Raw genomic sequence first — 26,524 nt, 5'->3', positions numbered from 1 at the left:
AGTGACCCGAGGACGCGACGACAGTGAGGGGGACACTCGTCCTCCCACAGGTTTTCCGAATGGTCTCCTCAGCGGCTGTATGGGGTCGATAATAATAGTAAGCCCTACTCAATGCTTATGACATGCTGGGTGCTCCCATGAGACGGCTTCTTAGCCAAAGCTGACTCCATTTCCCAGAGAGTCCCCTTCCACAGTGACCGAGACCTTTGGTTTCGAACTTTTGCAACTGGACTTAGATCTGCCCAGCCTCGATGCCTAGAGGGCATTTGTTCATTGCTACACCCCTAGTGCCTGTAACAGTGACTAGAATACTGCGGACGTCAAAAACAAAAGACGGGAAACCACGCGCGCTCTGTGAATGGAGACCCGCGAGCCTTCCTGCCCTCCGCAGAGCTGACGTGCGGCCGTGGACAGTGCCAGCCCAACGTGAACCCCAGAGGAGATTCCAGTTACTGGTCGCACACCCCCAATCCACGTTCCCTGCCCAGTCTTGCGCAATCATCCCGGGCCTGCTGGGTCCACCGCTCTCTCACGAGGCTGTCGTCTGTAGATTGCCTCGCAGCCACCCCATCCATGCCCCACCCCATCCATGCCGGTTCACAGCGACCCCATAGGACCGAGTCACACGGCCCCTGTAGGTTTCCCAGGCTGTAACTGTTGATGAGAGGAGAAAGCCCCACCTTGGGATCCAGTCAAAAGGCAAAGCTCCCATGGGGAATTGTGTTCATGTCCAGCCCCCAAACATCACTCTCCTGGGGCATTGGGTGCCAGAGGCAGAACATGGAGACAGGAGTTGCTGATTGGTGGCCAGGGGTGAGGGGTGGGGGACGGGGGCGCGGCAGCGGTGGCTGGGCCTTGGCGGGGTGGGGTGTCAAAGAACTCAGAAGGGCTTTTAAGGCACTGCATGCTGCACCCCAGTGGACTTCTCCAGAGCGTGGGGCATCACAGCTTTTGGTGGATTCTCCGATGGCTCTGGACCCCATCTGAGACAATGAAAAGAACTGACGCAGATGGCCAGAGCTGGCCGTCCAGACCGTGGCCTGCCCTGCAGCCCAGTTCAGCCAGGGGCCTGGACCAGCAGGCACCACTGCCCGGTCCGAGGCACCGAGGCCCAGAGAAAAGACTGGAAGGCGGAGGAGAGGAGGCTCGTGCAAAGGGTTAAAAAATTGGACCACAGAGCTCCCAGGGGTCATGTGACCCAATGTCCTTGTTGCATAGATAAGGAAATAGGGAGGTCCAGAAAGGTTAAGTGACCCCAGCCCCCCAAGGACGACAGCACAGTGCCTCCCCCCAACCCCCACCCAATCTAAGACCTTCTGCCTGGCCCTGCTGTAGGATATCTTGGTGACCTCGTGGTGTGTTTGCTAAACAACAGATAAACTCACAAGCAAACGCCATTAGTCCTGCTGTTATCTGACTGTTTGGGTGGTGGCTTTGGGCCACTTCATTGCTGGAACTTGGTGTTTGGGAATCACAGATAGGATAAGAAAAATATTCTTCTGGGGGCTCGAGGGCGCATGGGTCTCTGATGGACGCAGGCTGACGAAGCTGAGCCTACCCACTGAGCCACATGTTAAGTACAAAGCACCTGTGGAAGCCACCGTGAGGGTCTTGTGGGAAAGGGGTGGGATGTGAGATAAGGGGACAAGTATGGCGTGGTCATGACCAAAGGCATCCCACTGAGGAGCCAGCTGGGCTGTCTGTTCAGGAAAGGATTTTTTCCGACTGCTCCTAGAAGAGTCTATCCTACCCAGGTGGATGAAGACAAAGCAAGGCCACCTGAAACCTCCCTGCGGTTCCCCTTGGATACCAAGACTTGTTCATGGCTGTGGGTCTTGCCACACCGAAAAGGTTGTGGCCTCTCTGACGTAGGGTTGCATCAGAAACACCCTAAGGATGCTCATAGGAGCCTTCCATTTTGGGTGCAGGGGCCATGGGGAGACATGGTCAGCAACACTGATGCACAGCTCGAGAGGTGGACCTGAGCCCTGAAGTTGAGAGACTTCACTTTCCCGGCCGCGGGCAGGGAGGCCCGGGGACCGAGCGGAGGCCAGAGGGTTGGTCAGCCAAAGCACGGTGACTTGAGGTCACGAGGCCTGGCCCCATTGCTGCTCCCGTTATGCTATCACACGGGCATGGTCCTGCCTCAGGCTGAAAGCCAAAACTGGGCTGAGCCTTTTTCCTTCAACTTAACCCCTCTGGTGCCCGGCCTAAGGTAGGGACTCCTGTAGCTCAGGTCACCTGAGTGATAGAGCTTGAACTTCTTGCTCATCTCACATGTGGGTCATCAGGGACTCTGCCAGGGGCTGGGGAAATGGTGGGTGGTAGGGGGACGGGGTGGGGGTGGGGTGGAACCACACAAGTCCGTTCCCTCCCTGGTTCCGATGGTCTCTCTCTAGCTCCAGGCCGAATAAATCTTCGAGAAGGCTGACCAAGACCTCTAGTGACCACGTCAGGGCACGGAAAGCAGATCTCAGAATGTGCTTGTGGGTCCTACTCACCCACTTGAGGACCAATGGCCTTCCCATGTCCCTCCATCCCACTGAATTGTTAGTTTTTAAAGGAGAGGGCGGGGGAAGTGCTATTGGAAGACCTCAGTGCCCTGCCCTTCCTTCATGCAGAAGTTCACAGGCAGTTGTCCCACCAGCACTCTAGAGAACCGCGGTCCCCGGGACCACATCCTGGCGCACATGCCATCAGCCTCTGTGGCCTCCCGGCCGCTCTTGTCCAGAGACGGGACTGAATATGATGTATTGCTTCAGCAAGTTCATTAATAAATTCATGTTAAATGAAGCCCTTTTAAGGCTCTGGTTTATAAGACTCGGCAGTCCACGGCAAGAGGAGCCCGGGATGCCTGTCTGTATCAGGTTAAGAGAATGCTCAGGGAAGGAGAGAAGGAAGGAGAGGACAGTGCCAGCCTAAAGTGGGCCACAGACCTGTCCTGCGGACCAAGGGACTGCTCCCGTGAGGTCGCCCGACGGACAGACATGAACTCACAGGAGGCGCAAGCAGCGATCACTGAATGGAAAAACAGCCTGGCAGCACACTACCAGACAGACTGAAAGAGGACGTCTGGGGGGAAATGCTCTCTGGAAAGTTACCACGCGGCATACAGGTTGGACAGGTGTGGAAGCAGTGTCAACTCAGGAACAGGCGTGTAGTGAGTATGCACAAAGTCCTGGTCGGTGTTTTCTCGGCGTGGGGTAAAATAGTAATGGGGCTGGGGTGGGAGGGTGGGTGGGTAAGAGACACAGATTCCAGTTCTTGGAGGGATGTGACTTGTAAGGACTTGATGTCCCCTCTTCCCGTGTAAGGAAATATACAAGAAACACCCCCAACTCAGGTGGACGAATGTCAGTGGTTTTTGTCTCTTGTCCTAGACGCCTTCCCTTCTTTGGGTCCAACAGTTCCGCGTGACTTATTGTGTCCAGCTCAGCTTATAGCCCGGCCCTGAAGCACAACAAGGCCAGGGCCTTTGCAGAATGGACAGAAACAGCGAGGGCTGAGCGCTCAGCTCCTTGAAAGATGTTGGGTTTGGGTCACAGACTGAGCGAACACCGCCGATGGTGCTGGAGTTTGGATTGAGAGGAGGGCTGTCTGATGTGCTATGAGGTCCTACGCCCCGCCCCACCTCCACGTCACCTGTTCAGTACTCAAATGTGAGTGACAGGTGGCCCAAAGGTCCATCCACCTTTAGATGCCAAGATAGCCACCTGACAGTCCGTTTTAAGAATGGAGCCAGAAGGTCAGATTTCTGGAGTGTCCGTACCTTCAGATCGAGACTTTCAGGGAATGTCACCAGGTCTTTGGGACTCGATGTGGTTAGGATAGGACAAGGGAGGGTTTTGAATAAAGAAGAAGGAAAGGTCAAATCAAAGGCTCTGAAGTTGAATGTCTGGAATAATGTTTTAAAAGGGTAGGGTGGGGGCGGGGGCGGGGGAAGAATTCAGGGAGTCAATGGATTTGGTTTTAGACGAATCGACCTGCGAAGTGATATCCAGAATTCTAAGCGGATGGAATTAAAAAGAGAAGCAGGGTTGTCTAGAGAAACAAATCTGGGGACGTACATGTATGAGAGCATTGTGTCAAGACGTATTTATATACCGAGAAGGCGCCCCAGTCCAGTCCAACTGTAAGTGCCTAAGTCCAATGCCAGCCCACCAGTCCTTCTTCAGACTCATGTGGCAGCAGGCTGGTGATGCAGAGAGGCAACCTGGGAAGGTGACAGGCTTGTGGGTGCAGCGTCCTGTGGATCCAAGGTTGGTGGGAACATGGGAGGGTGCTCGCCATTCTCACCCACACGGGGCTGCCCCTCAAAGCAGGCAAAGTGCTAGCAAGCAGGAGGGGGGTGAGGGGGAGGTACCCAGCTTCTCCCTCCCAAGGCCACACTCCCCAGGAAGCATTATCTAGCTACCACTTGGTTGACCGGTTGATCTTTACCCCCAGCCAGGAGTGTCTCAGAACTCAAACATCAGGCCATTGAATCGATAATGACTCATAGTAGCCCTCTAGGGCAGGGTAGGAGTGCCCCTGTGGGTTTCTGAGATGCTACCTCTCTATGGGAGTAGCAAGCCTCTCTTTCCCCTGAAGAGTGGCCGGTGGTTTCAAACTGCTAACCTTGCAAGTTAGCATCCCAGGCCATTGCCACCACAACAGACACTCGTAGGAGTGTTCCAGTTGGCATATGATCTGACGCTCACGGGCCAGGGCCACGAATTGGGGGAGTGCTTGCGCAGGGTTAAAACGAATGGGTCTTGAATCAGGGCAAAGCACGTGGGCTGGGGAAAGGCTGCTGATCTGGGGGCGGAGGAAGACTAGCAAGGGCATTGGAAGAAAAGGAAAACCCCTCACAAGTGTAGAAGAAGAGCTCCAAGGAGGAAGGGCGGAGAGGCTTCAATGCCACAAAGGTGGAGGAAGGAAAGGAGGTGGATTGGCCCGGGGGCAGGTCAGACGGGACCCCGGAAAGACGAGCATCCAGTTGGGATGGGAGCAGGAGCTCAGAAAGAATGAGCAGAAAGGGAATGGAAGCAACAAGCATGGATTATTTATTTGGAAGAAAAATGTTTAACCTCCAGAAAGGAAGAGGGAGGGAAACAAGGGAAAGAGTAGCATCGCAGAAGCCGAGAAAGGAAATACAGGCGGGGTGGGGGGTGGGGTGGGTGGGGCGGGTGAGAAAAAGCAGAGAGGGAACACAGGGTCCGGATGTGAATAGAACGGGCTTTCAAGTCAAGCTTGGCGTCTGCTCCTACCTTTACCACCCGTTCGACACTCCCCAAGACTCAATGTTCTCGCCTGGAAATTGGAGGTAGAGGCACTCAGGTAATGATGATCTGCACTTAAGGTTATGCAGTTTGCTTTTTTTTTTTTTTAATATTGAGCCAAAGGCAAAGACTCTGTCTCTCACGTCCTTCTGACTCGTTGCCAGGAAAAAACAGTCTCTGCAGAAGGACATCATGCTGGCTACAATAGAGGGGCAGCACCAAGAGAGGAAGGCTCCCGGGCAAGGCAGGTTAGCACAGTGGCTGCAACAATGGGCCCCGACATGGGAGCCCTTGTGAGGACAGGGCAGAACCAGGCGGGTCCCGTCGTTGTGCACAGGATCGCTGTATGTTGACCTTCGCCAGCACCTAGCAATGTCTTATGTGCAGTGTCACGGTGCATACTTTGCTCCGTTATCATTTCTCCGAGATTCCGAGACCCAAAGACAAAGATCAGATTTATGAAGATGCGGAGCTCCTCCTGTGGGTAGCTCGGGGTGGGGGGTGGGGGGCACATGCAGCCAAACCGAGACTCCTGCCCTCCCCTCAAGCCCCCTGTCCTCGGACCTCTGATCTACCTTGGGACTACTGCCTCACCTGCCCACCGGGGTCGCGCTTGACCCTGCAGAAGAGCAACCCAGACACGTTGAAAATGATGTTTTGATCCTGGAAATAGTGAGAGAGAAAACCAGAGAGACATGTTCTGAACACGTTCAAGATGTGGCCAAACGCTACAAGGATTTGGGATCCTCGTGGTAGTCAAACGCCGGAAAGAACATCATATCCGGAAAGCTTGCCCATTGGCTTACTGTACCGATCCCGCCTTTTACAAAGAGTGCAGCATGGACCATCTGAAAGGAAGGGAAGAATTCAGAAAGACTGGAATTCCTATCAAGCAAAGGCTACAGACGCTGCCTACAAGTGCGTAGGCAAATATTTAAATGACATTCAGGACTCCCAATATTTATAGAAGGCACAGTCAACAGAATGAATCCAGCCAAGAGAAAGAAATGGCTTCTGCTTTTATCCTAAATTATGGGTGTGTTCATTTTTATCTCAAATAAAAATGTCTTTCTTTTGAAAACAGCAAAACGAAACAAAAAGATACTGATAATAAAAGGCAATAATGATGAAAACTTTCAAAATAAAAGCGGTATCTACTAAGGCCGGAACCCATTTATGGCGGCAGCCTCATCCATGGTAAACTAGGGCGCTCTGTATCCATCCGTGGGGCTATTGGGTTGAGTAAGTGATGAGGCCGCATGCTCCAGCGCTTCAGACAAGCACTCCATCCACCCGCTCCGAGGCAAGAGTTGACACTACTTTCATGGTTTGGGGGTCCTCTTGTAAAAAAAACAATAGATGCTACACGAGTTAAAAACAATTCTTAGAGGTTTATGCCTTTTGTACACGCTCCAACTTCTACTGTCGACTCTTTTTGTCACTCTTGTCATCTGCCAGCCAGAACTCCTTAGTCTGACACTTGGCTACACATAGCCCCTCCTGGACCTCCTATTTCTCAGATCTTTCCTCCTCTGCCACTGAATCCTGGTGCCCACCAAGACACCCTTCTATGTCTCCACCCTATCCTTGAGTCAAATGAAATCCACAGCCAAGGATTTCATTTCAAATATGGTCGATAGCCCAGACCTCTCGCTCCCCTGGTGTTCTTCCAATGTAATGCTGACATCACCACTTGAATGTTTCAAAGTCTTCACACGCAGTTTCCAGGGTCTAAGCGATGTCCCTACGTCTCAGCCTTGGTCCTCTCCCTTGGAGTTCTTTGGCTGACAGTGGCATCATTGCCCCACCAGATGCACAATCTGGAGCCATAGTTAACCTTTCCTTTATCAATGAATTTAAACCACAGCCTAGCCCCATCAGTTCAACCTCCAAATATCTCTTGAACCTGTCCACCAGCCTCCGTTTCTACATCCATCCCCTGAGACTACATTTTCTCTCCCACCTGCTCTCCGTTCACCCAGTCCCACACTGGCCACCACCCACCCCATTCTTGCCCTGGCAGCTGGGGTGATTCAGACTTTCAAAATGCAAGGAAGGCTTTAGGGTCCTTTGCTAGCTTCTTCTTAAAGAAACCACGCAAAGGAAACAACAATCAGTGAGAAAAACTGCAATGATTTTGTGACCTTCAGAATTTCCTAACATGTTGCTGCATAGGACAGAGGGACCCTGCTCCTTTGGGTTTCCAAGGCTGGAAGTGTGTATGACAGCAGACAGCCTCATCTTCCTCCCCTAGAGGTGAGAGATGGATTTGAACCACCAACCGTTGGCTTTAGCAGTCCTGTGCCACCAGGGTCCCTTAGGGAAATGGAAAAAAAAAAGAATACTAATATTTTAGCGGTCTGTAACTTAAAACACTAGAAATGCTGCCAAATGTAAAGTGATTTCCTTCCTTACTAAGATGATTGGAGCAGTTCTCTGCTTTGGGCCACTTACAATACTGAATGAGCATCTTTTCAACACCTTGGTGAATTATCACACTGCCGGCTCAGTTTGGATCCCTGTCCAACATTTATTCCTTTGTGCTTGTTTCCATGCTGTGAAATAACCCCAAGAATCCTTGTAAAATGATTTTCTTGTTTGGTTTGGTTAGTTGTCCCCCCACCCCCACCCCATCCCTGCCCCAGCATCACTTGTTCTGGGGCTTCTTCCATCATTTTTGTCACAAGCACTTTTCCTCATTTATGCTTTTTGACATTCATTTTGGGTCCCACCAATAGACAAAGCCTCAAGCATCCTGGATGTCACAAAGCATGTACAGGGAATGATGTGAAATTCCACTCTGGAAACTGGGAACCTAAAAACCAAATCCAACCTCCTCAACCACACCTCTGATTAGATTAAGATCTCACATAGAGAGGGAGTGGGCAGCAGGCAAACCCGGAGTCTAATAGCACAGCAGGACCAGCAGACCAGACTGAAAAGCGACTGCTCTGCCCACGAGGGTGACCGCTGTTGGCTCGGAGACACCTGAGCCTGTTACTGGTAGCACCCTATTTACCCCGTCCTTCCTTCCCTCCTTCTGCACTTTCCCTTTCTCTACCCTCCTCTTGTGTTCTCTCGCTCATTCTTTCCCCACTACCTCTGCCATCAGCCCTCATCGACATTGCTTACGCTAGCCGGTGGTGGAAGCGATTCAAGATCTCCACTAAGGCCCATAGAGAGACTGCCCTGGGTGAGTCCCATTGAATCCAACAGACAGCCTAACGAGGAGGTTCTGAGAACACTTGAATAATAATCAATAAAGGTCTTCTTGCCACAGGCTTACTATTTAGAGGAAGCCGTTTTGAGCAAGGAAACGGGGTTTGGGGGATTGCTTTTATGATTTTTCTTTTCCAATTGACTTGGCTCTCAAGGGAAGACGATCGCCTAACTAAAACCTTCTGGTGAAGTAGTGAAATGATTCCACTCCTCGAGTGAGCTGCGTCTTCTTGTATCTTGGTGAGAAACTTGGCTCTACCGGCAATGCACGTCACTCTATCCACTCAAGGGCAGCAAGATAACGTTCTATCAGACCAAGTGTCTAAACGAACCTGAGACTCTTACCAAGGTCAGAAATGCGATACTTAAAGCCAAAAGATCTCCCCTGGGCCTGTTTGTTTTGACTTGTTTATCACCAATTTGCCTTGTCTACGTGTCCAATCCCGGTATAAAACAAGGCGCGGAGTTCTACAGCTTGGCATCCCCCAAAGCCGGCAGGGAGGCATAGACGAAGCTGACTGATCGTGGACGCTCGCATTTTTCTGTCCGCTTGATTCCCACAGGCCTCTGACCGGCTTCCCCCAAGGGCAAAGACGGTGAGAGATGATTTTGGAAATGCTGAACCCAGCGCATTACAATATCACCAGCATGGTGACTGAGGTGGTGTCTGCAGCCACCATGCCAATCCTGCTGCTCACTGGCCTCCTGCTCCTGATGTGGAATTTTGAGGGCACATCCTCCATCCCAGGTAAGTAGGTCACTGATTCATGTGCCGAGGAGATTGGGTGGGGGGGATGGGGGGGGCTTTGATCAGGAGAGGTGACAAAGATTGGGCACAAAAGGCAGAGAGGCAGACTAGGGACATCTGTGAGGAAAGACCCTGTCCTGTCGGCCAAGGAGGGCATTTAGGTGAGCAGGACTTTCAGACCGGTTACCTGTACGTTCTGAAGGAAACCGTGAAAAAGATGTATCTCACTTGGCTAATGACTCCTGGTCTGCATTTTGCTGGAGTAAAGCAAGTTGGCATGAGCGGCCTTTGAGACAAGGTGGAGATGGGAGGGAGATGGTAATGTTTAATTTCAGCGTTTCTCTCCACCCCCCAATTCTCTTTTAATTTTTATTGTAATTAATTTCACCTTTGCTCTGAAGGTGGAAATGTCTTTGGAATGGCTTTCTCTACTCCTCTTCTCCCCTCGATTCCGTGCATCCTTGCCTGTCCTTGCCTCGTAATAACCATTTTCTTCTTGTATTCCTGAGGGGGGTTAAGGCTATTTGGGACCTGGGAAGCGAGAGACAATGGGGGCCACTACTGATCCCGTCAAACATCAAGGCCTGATAGGCTTCAACAAGGCACGCAGGCCAACCCAGAGTACCGCATGCTGTACTTCCCCACTCTGCACACAGTTTCACAGAACACCTTACTGCTTCCAACATGAATAGGGGATTATGTCTCGGTGCGTGTCCTTTTTAAATTTTAGTGTCCCAAATCCCATCACATTACTGATGTGGCTTTATTTCAGGAGCACAGTCATTGCACAATTTTCAGCATGATTGTTCTCACCAGACTGTGCTAGATGTTGGGGTGTGGGGTGCGATTGGCAGAAAATCCCCTGTGCCTGGGTTTTACAAAATATTTCCCGTCTCCCTATCTGGTTCAACTTGGTATTTGAGGTGACCTTTAAGACTCAATTGAGAGGGGGGGTAAAATGAGGAGCTGATGCCAGGGGCTTAAGTGGAGAGCAAATGTTTTGAGGATGATGAGGGCAATGAATGTACACATGTGCTTTACATAGTTGATGTGTGGATGGATTGTGATAAGAGTTGTATGAGCCCCTAATAAAATGATTTTAAGAAACTCAATTGAATGTAGAACATTTAGTTAGCTTTGTTCTCAGTTACACCCCATCCCCACCCCCACCCCCCAGGAACCACTTGGGTGGATTTCTAGCCTGCATCTCCAAATAGTGCCCTCTAATTTTTCCCCTGGTTTTAAACATTTTATCATTCTGTCTTACTGCTCTGCTCGGTAATTTGCCAAGCTGTAAACACCCAGCAAAATAGTTTGTCATTGAGAGTATTTCAGTTGATTTGAGACTGGCACATTTGATAACACTTTAAGGAAATATATGAGGGAGCTTCCAAGGAGTCCATGGGGAAATCCCATTATCCATTTTCCCAGGAACTTCTTGAAGCCGCCTCGCCATGTATTCACCCAGATCCGCTTGTGTGATGTAAAGTCAGTCGTCCACTTTGTAATACACTCTTATCAGAGAAACCATAAGACTGACAACCCTTTGATGACATTTTGGTTGTGTGGGTCTTAACAAACAGCTTCTCTTGAAAGAAGAGTGAGCGAGCTCTGGTGGAGGAGTGGTTACGAGTTGGGCTGCTAACTGCAAGGTCAGCAGTTTGAAACCACTCACCCCTCTGAGGGAGAAAGATGAAGCTTTCCACTCCCATAAAGGGTTGCAGTCTCAGAAACCCCCGGGGGCAGTGGAACCCTGTCCTGTAGGGTCGCCGTGAGTTGGGATCAAATGGATGGTTGTGAGTTTGTGGTTTTTTTTAGTTTGGGTGAAAGCAAAGAAATAAATAAGACCCACAGTCTCGTGGCCTCCAGCACATTAACTCGGCTGCTGCAGAGTTTTAAAACACCTAACATCATTTACAGAAGTTGGGACTATGCCTCCACTTTACAGCAAACGTTTGGATGGTCTGGATCAGGGGTCCTCAAACTGCGGCCCGCTGAGGACATTTATCCAGCCCGCCGGGTGTTTCTGCCCTGCTTGTAGTTGTTTTTTTTTAATTCAAAATAAGATATGTGCAGTGCGCATAGGTAGTTGTTCATAGTTTTTTTTTGAAACTATAATCCAGCCCTCCAACGGTCTGAGGGACAGTGAACTGGTCCCCCGTTTAAAACGTTTGAGGACCTCTGGTTTAGATGGTCTGGCTCATAGTCCGTGGGGGGAGAGCGCCGGCTCACAGCCTGGTGCATGTGCTGGCTAGGCTGCAGTCTCACTGACAGAATGGGGTCCGAGGAGAAAGATTTAGAGGATTCCCTTCACGATAAAACTCCGAAAGGCGTGCCCAAGCCTTTTTAGTCTCACTTTTTATCACTGCCAGTAAAGTCAAGCCACCAGGTTTGCCTCGGCTGTAAAGGCAGCATCATGCTCCCAGCGGCTCTCTGGGTTCATGTTCTTTGTCGTTCCGCCAGCATCTACTTAAGCAAGGGTGGGAGTATTAGGCCTCTGCTCCCAGAAAAGGGAGGGCAATGAGCAGCTCTCCTCCCGGAAAGATTTACAGCCTTGGAAACCCACAGGGACGGGTCCACTCTGTCTCACAGGTTCTCCGGAGTCAGAAGGGACCCAGCTGTGCGGAATTTGGTTTTCGTGCTTTGGCTCCTGACAAATGCAGGCCCCTGGGGCACGGCCTCTACTTTGACCATACTCACTGCTCATCCCTCCTTTCTGAGCTTCCTTTTGCCCAGTGGGATGTGGTGGAAGATTATCTTCTTAAACCGAGTCCCTTTGGCAGGAGAGCAAGAGATGAATGTTCTCTGTTGCGACGTTGTCTTTGCAACTCGCGTCTCTCTCTCTGCTAAAACAAAGCAAACAAAAAACCTTGGGGGCTCTCACCCAACCCTTGCACCAACACCAAAGGTTTTCAGGCAAAAGCAAGCAGCCAAGCAGACCTATGGCTTCCCATGCTCATTACCAGACAGGTGACTGGCTTGCACCTGAAATTCATCGGCATGACTGACCAGGGCAAGAAACTGGCAGAGAGACACCCTGCTGACTCAAACTGAGGTGACAGGCCACATAGAAGTAGGACGCTGTAAGAATTAAGCTTTTTTAAAAATTCATTGAGAGGTGAAGATTCTCCCGCTAAGTTTACTTTGTTTGATTGTTTTACTTCATTTATTTATTTTAGGGATTTACAATCCTATATTAGATGGTGCAGAACAACAATGAGATGTAAAGAAATACATATGATAGCTATATAAGCTGTTTTCATTTTTGATGTTGTCATGTGTTGACTGTCATCTGATGGTTTCATAGGTCCTGGCTACTGTATGGGAATTGGACCCCTCATTTCCCATGGCAGATTCCTGTGGATGGGGATTGGCAGTGCCTGCAACTACTACAACAGGATGTATGGAGAATTCATGAGAGTCTGGATCTGTGGGGAGGAGACGCTCATCATTAGCAAGTGAGTCTGCTCAGAATCTGAGCCCAGATTGAGGCTGGACTTTTTATTAAAATAAACACACAATAGCAACCACAATGTAGGCTGATATCTTGATGTAGTTTCTAAGGTTATATATTTATTTATATACATGTACATATATAAAATCCATATATACTACATATATATACATATATGTATCATTCTAACCAATGAAATGAAGGTGAGCAATTCCCAAGGGAAAAATTTAACGCTGTGGACAAAGGGAATACATCAGGCTTTGCTTAACGCCAGAGGCAAATAGCTAAAGAATGCTGAAAAGCTGGGGACATGTGCCAAGCCTCTCTGAGACGTGCATGTGGAGACTCGGGGGTCCCGAACGGGAGGCCCGGTGGCGCAGTGCATTAAGTGTTGGGCTGCTGACTTCAAGGCCCCCGGTTCACATGGATGGGATGAGGCTGGCTGTTCTGGAGGGATGTGCAGTCTTGGGAACCCGATGGAACGTTCTACTCTGCCCAAAAGGGCTGCTGCGAGTCAGAAGCAACCCAATGGCAGTAGCTTTGTTTGTTTGAGTAAAGAATACTTGGTTTTTAAGGAGGGAGGCATCGTCTTTTCTGTTTTCCCAATAGTTGGGTCTTATCTCTACACATAAGCATTAAAAAAGAAAGTTGAGATGGAGAAATCTGACTAAATCAAATTGCTAACATGTTTGTAATGCCAAATTGCCCGCACCTTTGGACAGGCAGGCAGTAAGGGGAAAAATACCAAAACAAACTTCCACGAACAAGGGTCCTAATTCATGATGCGTGTCCATGTACCCACTAAGGGATCTTCAAGAATTCAGGAACAAAATTGCCTGTTTAAAAAGAAAAAAAGTCCCCCTGTGCGTTGTTCGTATGTCCTGGATAACTCAGCAGCTTGAATTCACTCTCCAGCTCAGACCAAACTCACTGCCGTCTAAGTGACCGTCTGGGCAGAGTGGAACTGCCCCTGTGGGTTTCCAAGACTGACACCTCTTCCCAAGAGCAGAAAGCCTCCTCTTTCTCCCTCAAGTGAAGCTGGTGGTTTTGAACTGCTGACCTTGCAGTTAAAGGCTCAACTGGTAACCCACTACGCCGCCTAGGCTCCTGAAATTCACTCTAAGGCTAACCATGTATACATCTATCCAACCCTGAAGAACGACCTTTGTGGGGGGAAAAACCTCCTTTTCTTATTTATTGATCACAGAAAAAGGAGTCATTTAAAGAGAGGCTACGTCACACAACCTCCCAGTGCGACGACGTTTAGCCAAGCTGCCTGCCAACACTCTCCCATTAGGAAAAGTTTGGCATTTCTCCCCCTGATGGAGCTTGGCCCACAAGCTCAGACAGACCAGGGCGGTTGATGGACGTGTGAGGACTATTCATTCAGACACACAGGCTGTGGCTCAGATGCGAGTGAAACACTTCTGTCATGGCATTCATTTCTTCAGACCCCCATCCTGTCAGACATTACTGATGTCCCCAGAGCCCAACTCTTTGAACAAAAGGCAAAGGAGGGGGGTTTCGGAAAGTTTGGCGGGGTGGGGAGAAGGCTATTTAAAAAGAATAGAATTTCTCCACAAACTTTTTTAAGCCCCCTTATCTCTGAAAGGAGAGGCCAGGAAGGTGGGGTGGGGGGCAGGGGCAGGATGTTATATAGATTTCCACCTCTATGGAAAAGGGGGACGTTCCCATGGAACCTACCAGGTGGGCCGAAACGATGTAGCACAAAGAAGCCATTGGCGGTCACTGGACATGTGGGAGCATTTCTTGAGCTCTGCCCACCCGCTGCCGGATCTACCGGGTCATACTCAGGTCCAGTGTCCACTGGCATGGTCCACCAGGCCAGCTGTTTGATGGGGACTCTGAACGTCGCTCCCAGGAAGGAGCGGAGCCAGGCCACGGCCGCGCTCTGCAGCACACGCCAGGGCACACCAGCGCGGCCTGCTTCCCTCCCGTGGTCGGACACCCGGGCAAGCAAAATGGTGAGGCGCAAAACTGCGATCGTGGGCTGGGGCTGTCAGATGCCTGCAGCTCCCAGACATTTCAAACTGCTCCAGTCTTCTTTGGGAACTGCCACGTGCCTCCAAGGCGGCCTGTTGGTCCGTTTCCCCAGCTAGGTGGCCAGGCGCCACTGCCGAGAGTCGGCGCTAAGGCGGATCTCGTGAATAAAACCGAACGTGACCACAGCGCCAGGTGGAAATGACATTTCATTAGGTTTCACGGGGAAACCCAAATGCAGCGCTCCTCCAACCGTGGCCCCTGACCCCGAAGGTCGGATGAAGTGGGTCACAGCCCCGGGGGAGAGCTGGTACTTGTCCTTTCTGACACGCACCCCCAAGTATTGAGAGCCACTGCAGGGATCCCTAAGCCTGAAGGCCTCCTCGGTCTTAGGTTTTCTGGTCTGTTGAGCTCCGGCTGGCCAAATGTAAGTGAACTTGATACGATCCGGATGCGCTCTCATTAACAAAGTCAATGACTACTTCAGTCACCTTTGCCAGCGGCTATGGTCTCAAAAGGCCCTGGCACGATGGCGTTTGGGCTGGGCAGACCCATCCCTAGCACAGCAGCGGGGCTGATAGTTGGCCTCGTTTGCCTTCCCTGACACCTCTTACCCTCAGCACATCTGTGAGAAGCTGACCCTCAGGATAGTCCTCAAAAGGACACCTACCTGCTGCTCAGGGCCCAGCACAGATTCTCACCTGGCTGCATGTGGCAGTCAGTCACCCAGGGCCTTTTAAAGAAGCTCAAGACCCAGGCTGTGCCCCCAGGGCAACTAGCTCAGGATCTCTGGCTGGTGGAACCCCACTGAGCTGTGGGCATGAGAGCCTCTGGTCTAGGGCGGAGAACAGGAGCGAGGGCCCCGGGGGCAGGCCGTCTCTCCCTGATGTGATGGCTGAGGTTGTGTGTCCACTCGGCGGGGGCATGGTCCTCAGTGGTTGGAGGGTTATGATGTCCTTTGGCAGTTCTTGATGATGTCGTCCAACCCCATGATGAGACCAATAAATAGCGATCAGCTCCAGGAGCAGCCGATCCGTTGGCTCCGGGCTGTGGCCTGCAACCGATATATACGGACCTTCTAGTATAGCTTCCCGGCTTCCTGCTTGATCTGGATCCTGCATCTGGCTCCCTCTTTCCTGACCTCGGTTTTCGAGCCTGCCAATCTTGGATGTGACGACCCCTGTAGCTACGTGAGTCCAGAGAAGCCTGCAGCTTGATTTCTGACTCATAGATTTGGAACTTGCCAGCCTCTACAACCACATGAGCCAGTTCCTTGAGATAAGTCTCTGTCTCTCTGTCTCTCTCTCTACACAAACACACACACACACACACACACACACACGAGCCCTGGTGGCACAGTGGGTTTAGCGTTGGGCTGCTGACCCGAAGGCTGACATTTCAAACCCATCAGATGCTCTATGGGAGCAAGGGGAGGCAGGCTTCTTCTATAAAGGTTTATAGCCTCAGATACCCTGGGGAGCAGTCCTATTCTGTCCGATGGGTTTCCTATGAGTCAGAATTGATTAGATGACAGTGGATATGTTTGTTTTGGTGTATGTCTGGTATATCTATATATGGTATGCATGCATATATCACACACATATGTATCACATAGCATCATTGGACTACATGTATACATATATCAACACACCAACCATATGCTAACTTATTTATTATTTATTTAAATATGTGTATCCTTGTGATGCTGTGAGCAAGGCATTAGGGTCTGTATTAGTCTGGGTACTTTGGAGAAACAAATCCACGGCGACTCAGGTATAAGAGAGAGTTTTATACAAACAAAATGTGCATCACGAAAACATCCCAACCCAATGCTGCCCAAGCCCACAAGTCCAACATTAACCCATACCCAACACCAGTCCACAAAGTCCTTCGCCTCACAAAACAGAGGCAATAATGCCGACTGCAGGAGGAAAGCTGAGTCAGTAAATAAATAAGCATCTCAGCACTAGCAGGGGTCTCCACACGGCTGCTCCAGCACCCAGGGCTGCATCGGGATAGGTCCATGCGGCTTCTCCTTGGGGATGTCTTGTAGGAAATCCATCTTGCAAGCTGAAGCAGGGAACTGCTAAGGCAGCTGCATCCTGGTGTGACCATTACAAAGCAAGAGACCCGAGAACTAGAAAGGCGAGGCTTCACCACCCATTTATCCCTCCACCTTTCAACCAGCACCACATGTGATTATCGGCCAGGCTGGCACAATTAACTAACTCAGGGTCCTAACCAAAAGCTAGTGGTTCAAATCCACCAGTCAGTTGTTGGGAGAAGATGAGTCTGTGTGTCTGTAAAGATTTGCAGAAAGTCTCAGAAAGCCTGTATAGGGTCACTATGCGTTAGAATCAACTCGATAACAGTGGGTTTTTGTTATATCATATATATATATACACACCATATGTTTGTTTTTTATATATATCATATAGTTGATATATCAATAGATAGATATGGATGTCCTGGTGATGCCATATATTATATGTGATATAGTATATCCATATATGGCATATCTATCTCCATATATATCTGTATCTTAAATCTTACAGTCTCTTGAGCTCTGTAGCTGTAATTATATCTATATATGGTATCTATGTATCTCACTACTTTTGCTGCTCTAGAGGCCCCAGACTAAGACCCCTGGGTTTAGGGGAAGCAGCTAAGCACGATGGGAAGTTTGCCTTAGTAGCTTACTCTTGAGACCAGATGAGGTGGCCCCATACCTCTGGCCAGGTGCCCTGGCGGAGCAGTGAGGTCAGCGGTTAGAAGCAAGCAGCTGCTCCGGGGGCGGGCGAAAGTCTCAGAAAGCCACAGGGGCAGATCTCCTCCATCCTGAAAGGGTGCTTTGAGTCAGAATGGGGTTGAAGGCAGTGAATGAGTTCCTGTTGACTTGATTCTGACTCATCATAACAGAGTAGAACTGCCCCGTGGTGGGTCGTTCTGTTGTGCCTGGGGCTGCCAGACGCCAGAACCCACTGGACAATCCCCCAAACAACCACAACAACCACAACCACAACAATCATTACAGAGGCAGATTGCCACATCTTCCTCCCTCAGAGCAGCTGGTGGGATTGAACTACCCACCTTTCAGCTGGCAACAGAGCACCTTAACCCCTGGACCACCCGGACTCTGGATAAGGTGGTGGTGGGTATAAAACTAGCGTTGGGGTGAACTCATCAATTACAGAAAGGGCCAGAAATGGCCCTTTAAGTCATCACCAGATAAACTCGCCAGGGCCAAAGGAGGAATTCTCTAGACGTTTAAGAGAATTTTTCAAGCAGGGTCCCCGTTACAGTGAGGAGCAGCTTCTGGTGGCTCTGCTGGCTTTCATCAGGAAAGTGGCCTTTCTGACCCGACCAAATCAGGCCCATTGAGCCGGGGAGGAGAGGCAGCCTGCGTGCCCTTGCCCGCTGCTCGCTGCGGGTCCTGTCCTCTCGGGCTTTTCTCTAGTTGGAATCTCCGTGTTCTCCTTAATTGCCTCAGAGCCGCTCAATTTTGTTGTCGAAGGCTGATCGCGGAGGGGATAGGCCATGTTTGTCCCAGTCTCGTTCCCTCGCCCACTCTTCAAGTTCCTTCCAGGACTCCCTGTACCTCTTGAAAGACCCTAGTGGACCTCAGAGAGTGTTTTCTTTTTATTTGAATAGTTTGCAAGATTTTCTTCTCTTTTGAAAAGTTTGAGGCCTGCTGCCATTACGGCTGTGTAGGGACGGTCGCCCCGTTTTTCAGGGCCTTCCCCTCCAGTGGAGCCCCACAATGGTTGGGGCATTAGAGCTCCAGAGCAAGATGCTAGGCAGGAGAGCCACAGGGCTGCTGCCAGCCAGGCAACGTGGGGATGCAGGATGGGCTGACCCGACTGAGGCAGGCTTCCGGTGACTGACAGCTCTGCTCATTTGCACCTAAGTGTGCATGATGCTCCCATGCAAGCACACCGCTGTACCCACGCCGGCCTGTCTGTCTACTCGTGTTGTGTGTGTCACGTGGGTATGTATATATTCGTAGGAGTCCTACATATTAAAAAGACCTTTTTTTTTTTTTGCCTGTCTCTGTGGCTTATATGGAAAATGCAATGATATAGCAGCCGGGCTTATTGAAGGACATAAGTTAAAAAATAAAAACAGTCAAACTCACTGCCGTCGAGCCGATCCTGATTTGTAGTGACCCTGTAAGACAGGGCAGAACTACCCCTGTGGGTTTCTGAGACAGGAACTCTTTATGGGAGCAGAAAGCCTCCTCTTTCTCCCAAGGATAGGCTGGTGGTTTGAACTGCTGATCTTGTGGTTAGCAGCCCGATTGATAACCACGATGCTGCTACGGCTATTTGGGTAACATCTTTAAAGGGGAAGGAGCAGTTCACATACGAACGAGGGTCATGTTTGCATGTCTGCTAGCAATTATCATACTAATTAGGATTTTGTCTGCACATCTGTTTTGATCCCATGTTCATTTGCAGGGAATTCACTCATTCTTTCAACATTCATTTATTGAGAACTTAACAATGTACAAAGCACTAGCTGGTCTTAATTTATAAGTCATTCCTGACTCTCCATTCAGTCATTAAATAGTACGTTATTGAGGATTTATATGGCACAGATATTGTTCTGGGCTCTGGGAACACAGCCGCGAACAAACCAACCCCAAACCCTAGCGTCATGGAGCAACACGTGGTTAACAAGCTAACAATAGTGTGTTAGACAGGGTTCTCTAGAGAGATAAAACCAAATTCTTGATAATATAATATATTTATTTATAAAGGTAATTAATATATAACAAGAAATGAAATGTTAAATCATAAAGATAATTAGATATATAACGAGAAATGAAATGTTAAATCATATACAGATAAATATACAATCTTAAATCATATACAGATAAATATACAAGAAATAAACAGTTAAATTAGAAGCACTATAAACGGCTTAGTGCAACTCACGGCCGTGAGAGAAAGTTGAGAGACTAGCAGTCCTTCCAGTCTCTATCTGATGCCAGATCTTCCTCTATTTGTAGAGAGAGCTGGGTTATGTCAGCACAGCAGCCAATCACAAGGCAGGTCACCAATTGCCAGTTCCCAGCTCCAGAGAAGTCTCAAAGGGACCTCAACTTACAGCAACACAGTCCACAGGCTAGGCGTCCCACAGGCTCTGTAGCCTTTAAATTGAGGCACAGAACAAGCAAGGCAGCCGCACACTGGTCCGATGATCACAGAGCGAGAGACAAGAAAGGCAAGGCTCACCAAGCCATCCATCTCTCCGCCCCTCAGTCAATCCCACCTGTGTTTATCAGCCAGGCTGGCACAATAAACTGTCTCAAATAGCTAGATAAAAAATCTGCGGGGGGCTTGAAAATGTTCATGGAAGAATTCCATTCTCTATTAGGACCATTTTTCCACAGACTCCCTGAGGCTCCCTCAGCCGGTACATCAGGGTGACCCACTGTCTCAGTTTGCCTGGGACTGGAGAGGGTTTCTTGGGCCGTGGGACTTGCAGTGCCAGCACGAGGACCGTCCTGGGCAAGCCACAGCAGCTGCCGTGGTTCGATGCCATAGAGTTTGTTCCCACCCAGGGTGACCTTACGCACAGCAAACGGAACACTGCCTGGTCCTACGCCATCTTCATGAGAGCCCCGTGCTTGAGGCCATTGTCACAGCCGCTGGGTCAGTCCGTCTCCTTGAGGCCCTTCCTGTTTATCGCTGCCCCTCTACTTTACTAGACATGATATCCTCCTGGGGGACCGGCCTCTCCCGACAACAGGTCTAACGTGTGTCCGATGATGTCTCACCATGCCAGCCGGGCCTGTAATGAGCACGCTGGACGCCTTGCTTCCAAGCCAATGGGTTTGTCCTTTGGGCACTCCCTGGTGCTTTCGATGTTCCTGGCCAGCACCACAATTCAAATGCATCTAGTTTTCTTTGGTCTTCCTTATCCAATGTCCAACATTCACATGCACCTGAGACGGTTGAAAGCAACATAGCTTGGGTCAGACGTACCTTAGTCCTCAGGGTGAGAGACTGGGTTTTCAGTACCCTAAGGAGGTCTTGTGCAGCTGGTTGACCTAATGCAAGTCATCTTTTGATCTCTTGACTGCTGCTTCCGGGAGCCTGGGTCGGAGATCCGAGCAAGACAAAAATCCTTGACACCGCCAACGTTTCCTCCATTTACCACGATGTTACCTGTCGGTCCAGTTGTGAGGATTTGGGTCTTCTTGACATTGAGTGGTAATCCATACTGAAGCCTGCAGTCCCAGATGTTCATCGGCAAGGGCTTCAAGTCCTGCTCACTTTCAGCGAGCAAGGTTGTGTCGTCTGCACACCAGAGACGGTGGCTAATGAGCCTTCCTCGGAACTGGATGCCATGTTCTTCTTCCTACAATCCAGCTTCTCCGATGATTTGCTCAGCAGGCAGATGGAGCAGTACACCATTCCTCGTTGTCAACCCGGCACAGCAGTTGGTCACATTGTTTTTCAGGTAGATATTTTCCATGTAGAAAACTAAAGTATTGGAAGGACTCTGGGAAGGACCGGTTGCAGAGATAGGAGTCTTTTTTTCTTTAAGTAAATCATTTTATTGGGGGCTCTTACACATATTACAACAAACCACGCATCTGTTCTCTCAAGCGGACATGTACAATTATTGGCATCAACATTTCTAAACATTCTTTCTTCTCGAGCCCTTTTATAACAGTAACAGCTCCTCTTTCCCCCCTTCGGTCCCCCAAATTGCCACCCCTGAAAACTCTTGCTATATTATGTGTCATTATGATTCTTTATAGGAGTAGTTTTACCTAGGTGGGCAGGCCTCAATAAGGAGGTGGTATTCCAACAAAGACTGGAGGAATTGAGAAGGGTGAGGTGTGCAGAGATCCGGAGAAAAGCATTCTACACTGAAGGAACAGTAAGTGCAAAGGCCCTGGGGTAGGAACTGCCCTGAGATGTGACAAAGACTAGTGAGGCTGAGTGGAAACATGGTGGAAACAAGGTCAGAGAGGCCCTACGGTGGCCGATGGCCAGTTGGACGATGAAAGGGAACAGTGACTATGGAAAGAGGAATGGCACTTTCTCAAACACTCGGAAATAGGGATACCATATGACGCAGCAATCCTGCTGCTGGGTCTGTAGCCCAAAGGACTAAAAGCCCAAACGTGAATGGATGGATATAGATGTGCACACTCACTCCGCCACAACACGGTTCGCAGTAGCCGAAAGATGGAAGCCACCACCCCGATGCCCACTGGTGGAAGGATGGATACGCAAACTTTGATGCAGCCACACAGTGGAGGAGCCCACAGCCTTCAGAAATAATGACCCCTCTGTGCAGCGTCTCGTCCCACGGAGGGGCCTGGAGGACATTATGCCAAGAGCCATTGAGTCAAAAACAAACGGACGGATCGTGCATGAGACCGCCGTTGTTATTTTCTTTAGTCCAGAAAAGGTTTTCACACAGACATAAATGAAATTGGATGATTACCAGGCACGTGAGGGAATAGAGGGGCAGGGAAGGCACAGGCTAAGGAGAGACGGGTGTCTTGGAGGGTAAGCCGGAATTCCCCAATGCACTGCCGTCAAGGGGATTCCGGCTCATGGCGACCCTCTAGTTTTGGGCGGCGGGGAAAGCAATATCCAACAAGAAGGAGGTGGGAAGGGGGGAAGGAAGACAATGGGAGGCATGATCTGCTCTGCATACCTTCGCCTGCTTCATAATACAAAGTTCAAATTAAAAGAATCTTCTTTCCAACCCAAAGGTTGAAAGGGCAATTCCCCTACTCCTTTCCCCAAGGAAACTGGCCTTTTGAAGGGACTGGGTCAGTTGTCTTGTTGTTAGATTCTATCCAGTCGATTCGGACCCAGAGCCGCCCTACGTACCACAGACTAAAACACCGCCCAGTCCTGGGCCACCCCCGCCCTCGTTCCTGTGCTGGAGCCACTGTGTCAGTCCATCTCGTTGAGGGGCTTCCTCGTTTCCATGGCCCCTCCCCTTTCCCAAGCATGAGGTCCTTCTCCAGGGACCGGTCTCTCCTGACAACATGTCCACAGCATGTGAGACGAAGGCTCCCCGTTCTTGCCTCTAAGGAGCATTCTGGCTGTACTTCTTCCATGACGGATTTGTTTGACCCTTGGACAGTCCATAGTACTTTCAATATTCTTTGCGAGTACCACAGTTCAAATGCACGGACCCGTCTTCTGTCTTCTTCATTCCATGACCAACTGTCTTATAATTCAACTGTCTTCTAAGCAGTCCCATATTCTGAATTCTTCGGTTTCATTTTGGCGCCATTTAACCAATTACTATATTCCTTCTATTGCTTATCAACTCAGTATTAGACCTGAAACCTGGATTTGATTCAGGTTAACTTTCTTGTACTCATATTTCATTCACTGGTGCTTCTCACTGCTGTCAAGTCAATTCACCCCACGGTGAGCCTGTTGGATGGGGCAGCATTGCCCCTGTGGGTTTCTGAGACTTTACGGGAGTAGAATGGCTCCCACCACTGTGTGGGAGAAAGATGAGGCTTTTTACTCCGGTGAAGAATTGCACCCTCAGAAACCCTCAGGGACAGTTCTACCCTGTTCTATAGGGTCACCATGAGCCAGGACCAATTCGGCGACAGTGATTTTCTTTCTCTCTCTCTTAAAATATGTATGACATATGAATCAACTCCACGGCCGTGAGGGTCATCCCCCTGACCCCAGGCCCACCCCACTGGTGATTCTAGGCACTAAATATTGCAGCATGCCAAGGTTTTCCTTCATTGGTTAGAGAGATTATAGTCAGCGGTCTCATGAAGATTTTGTTTTCTCTTGCAATGACGCTAGAATTTAAGCTAGGGAAATGTGGATATTTGAGGGGCAAAGGATCCTTTAAGAAGGTGACTGAATTCAGTGAGTATAAATCTCAGGCCAAGAACAAGTCTACACCATTGCCTTCCCTTGGTTTCCAGCACATGTCGCCCTTGTACCTGGCCACAGGGGTTGGAGTTGTTTAAACTCAAAATTAGAGAAATCCTTTCTCCCTATCACCTGAGATTCCCTAGTAGGCTACTTTTTATTTCCAGTAGGAAATCTCTTTACCATCTTTGGAGTTGTTCTGTTTTTCTACTTTGGTCACGACCCCAATGCTCTTCATGCATTGTAATGCAATGGCAAAGAACTTGGGTTCCCTTCTGCCTCAGCTCTGGGCTTGGGGACTCCCTTGTGTGCCTCCCCCTCCCCTTGGAGAGAAACCCCCCTCACCCAGCGGTTACAGGCCTGTCCACACAGCAGGAGTGAGCGCTCTCTTGTCTTCCTCCCTGGGGTGAGAAATCCGACCTAGTTTTGATTAAGCACCTTGCTTTAAATTGGTCTTCAGTGGCGCTTGCCTGTTTGCTTATCAGTGTGTGTTACCCATTGTGCTTTGGCGCCTTTGTCTGGGCTGTGAGCCTCTGATTCGAAAGAATGACGTGCTGGCGCCCCCTAATGGACTCTGATTTTTAAAGCTCTCTCTTGATTAAGGAACGCTTATTGGAAGTTGCTATCAAGTCATTCCTATTCAATGTCATCCCAGGGGTATAGGATATAATTGCTCTACAGGGCTTTCAAGGTTGTGATCTTTTGAAAGCAGAATTCCAAGCCTGTCTTCAGAGACACGTGTGTGTGTGTGTGTGTGTGTGTGTGTGTCCAATGCTCAACTATTTGTACCACCCAAGGACTCCTTGGTTGTCGTTTATCTGTTTCTTTGGAATTTCATTTGGCATTTTTCTTTTGTTCTTCTTTTCTTTTTTTAATTAAATATTTAGCAATTTTCCAAAAGAAATGCGCAGATCAATATGATGAATGCAGCCGACAACATTTCCAGAGATCAAAGCAAAAAAAAAAAGTTCTGATTGTCCTTCAAGCACTTAAACTTTTAGATAATGAATTTGTGGACTAACCTCATAGAAATCACTTCATTCCGGATTTAATAATAGAGTGAAGTGAGACATGTCAGGAAATCTATGGGTTTCACCTCTATTTACTCATCAGAAGGTCAGCCTGTCCTACAGCATGATTTTTCTCTACAGGGCAAGATAGTTAGCTGTCCCTCAGTCAAATGAATTCCTTTGCATATGAATCAAGGCCTCGAAATTGTTATTTTCTGCTTCTAGAAAAAAGGACAATCTGTCTAAAATTCTCAGTCATTTTATGAATATTTTCTGGATTCCACTCAAGAGAATATTGAAGTTAATAGATAGCTTTTTGACTTGAACATATGAAATTTGGCTGAAACAAATACTATGTATGTGATTGATTTATATACGCATAATACTTCTGTTTTTAACTTATTGGCACTGCCAATGAATTATTTCAGGGGCTTGCTTTTAAAGTTTGCGTTAGGACTATGGACTACCTTTTGACTATGAGGGGTTTGGCCAATCCGCAGCCCACAGCCTAGCCCACTGAGTCAGAGCAAGGCTCATTGGTCCCAGGTATTCTGTGGGAATCTTATCACCATTCATTGAGTACTCTTGGTTCAGGGGTGAGGGTTAACAAAACATCTCTCAACAAACCGAGTCTCCCTCCCTGCGTGGAAACCTACATTGCCGCAGTCCTGAGCACAAGAGAGGCTCTTCACACATGCAAGCCAGTGGCATCTATGATTGGTGTCATTCGGCGCATTAACTTACGGTGCCATGCCCCGTCATGCCCCCCTCATACCAGACCAGAGCGTATTAATGCTTATTATCCATCTTAATCATTGCTGTAATTGTACAAACGCAGCATTTCTTAGATTTTCTGAATGCTAGCAACAAAATTGTTCTGTAAACCCTTTCTACACGGAATTAGAGCATCATCAGTTACAATATTATTCACAATGGCGGGGAAGCCTTTAAAACTTTTTTTTCTCCTTTAAATACTACTGCATCAAATAAAAAAAATACTACTGCGTCCTCAAAAGAAATTACTAGTACAGATTCACAAATACTAATTCCCACAATACCACCAGAAAATTTGACGAGATCGGCAACGATGTAGACATTGGCAGCAAAGAAAACGGCAGCGAGTGTTTGTTGAAGGTGCAGAAGGAACTGTGTGATTCCAAGTGTCATTGTAATTTGGTGATGATGACAGCTCTGGTCAGGCCACTCTGACTTCTGCAGATAGCATTTCATCAAGTTTTCTAAGCCTCAGTGCTTCTCCACCTTCCAGATTAGACTAAAATGGGGTTGGGGGGCCGGAAACAGCCCTGGAGGACGAAGCAAGTGGGGAGCGGAGAAGCAGAAGGAACTGCCTCTTCCTGCTCAGCCCCCGGGGCTCTTCCTGGACACTTAAAGCAACTGGCCCCGAAGGAAAAACAGTGGTTAAAGAGCTGGGAAGTTCACGGGAGCCTGGGTCCTGGGCAAGGCCCCAGTATTGCCCCAGCAAGGATTGTCTAATGGCTCATCACGCCCTGAGACAGGGAGAGCCCTGTGGTCCTGGAAACCTTGGTGAGTCCTGCATGGAACGCAGAGACCCAGGCCAGCCAGTCAGCTCCAGGACCAGGTGACTAGACCTGCCCAAGAAAACAGGCATCCCTCAAGCCCCGAGTGATACCCAACTGGACGTACGCGTCTGTCTGTCTTTGACGATGCTCACTAGGGAATCAGTAGGCAGGAATGTTTCAGTTGGCGAAGGATGTCCCCAGGCTAACAAGTGTTCATTCAACCTGCATTCTAGAACTCGTGCATTTGGATCGACATGCACTGTGCAAGAGAGATGCCTAGGAGTTACAAAGCATCACCATGAATTCCCTTGGCCGTTAACCCTCTAACGCCAAGTGCGATGTTTTCAGAACATTTGATTAAAATGTATATATTAATATATATATATATATATTGATAACTATGAA

General features: G+C 49.2%; 1 protein-coding gene and 1 pseudogene across 2 annotated transcripts in view; both read left to right on the top strand.

The window, feature by feature from the left end:
• Positions 1-5,852: 5,852 nt before the first annotated feature.
• LOC115868198 lies at positions 5,853-6,187 on the top strand (annotated as a pseudogene).
• Positions 6,188-8,926: 2,739 nt separating this feature from the next.
• LOC101657950 (aromatase) overlaps positions 8,927-26,524 on the top strand; it is a 35,692-nt gene continuing 18,094 nt past the window's right edge. Inside the window, exons 1-2 of one of the 2 annotated variants that reach the window (XM_004709428.2) lie at positions 8,927-9,228; positions 12,536-12,686. In XM_004709428.2, coding sequence (XP_004709485.1) covers positions 9,084-9,228; positions 12,536-12,686 — 296 coding nt within the window. In that variant the 5' untranslated portion in view covers positions 8,927-9,083. Of the gene's footprint in view, positions 9,229-12,535; positions 12,687-21,018; positions 21,152-26,524 lie in introns of those variants that run through there. The other variant, XM_045286525.1, reaches the window with a different exon arrangement.

This window comes from Echinops telfairi, unplaced genomic scaffold (genome assembly GCF_000313985.2).
Source record: "Echinops telfairi isolate 266 unplaced genomic scaffold, ASM31398v2 ScPeMD7_8;HRSCAF=38, whole genome shotgun sequence".
Lineage (NCBI taxonomy): Eukaryota > Metazoa > Chordata > Mammalia > Afrosoricida > Tenrecidae > Echinops > Echinops telfairi.
The sequence above is the reverse complement of the archived record's forward strand: the minus strand, read 5'-3'. Positions and strand labels throughout refer to the sequence as shown.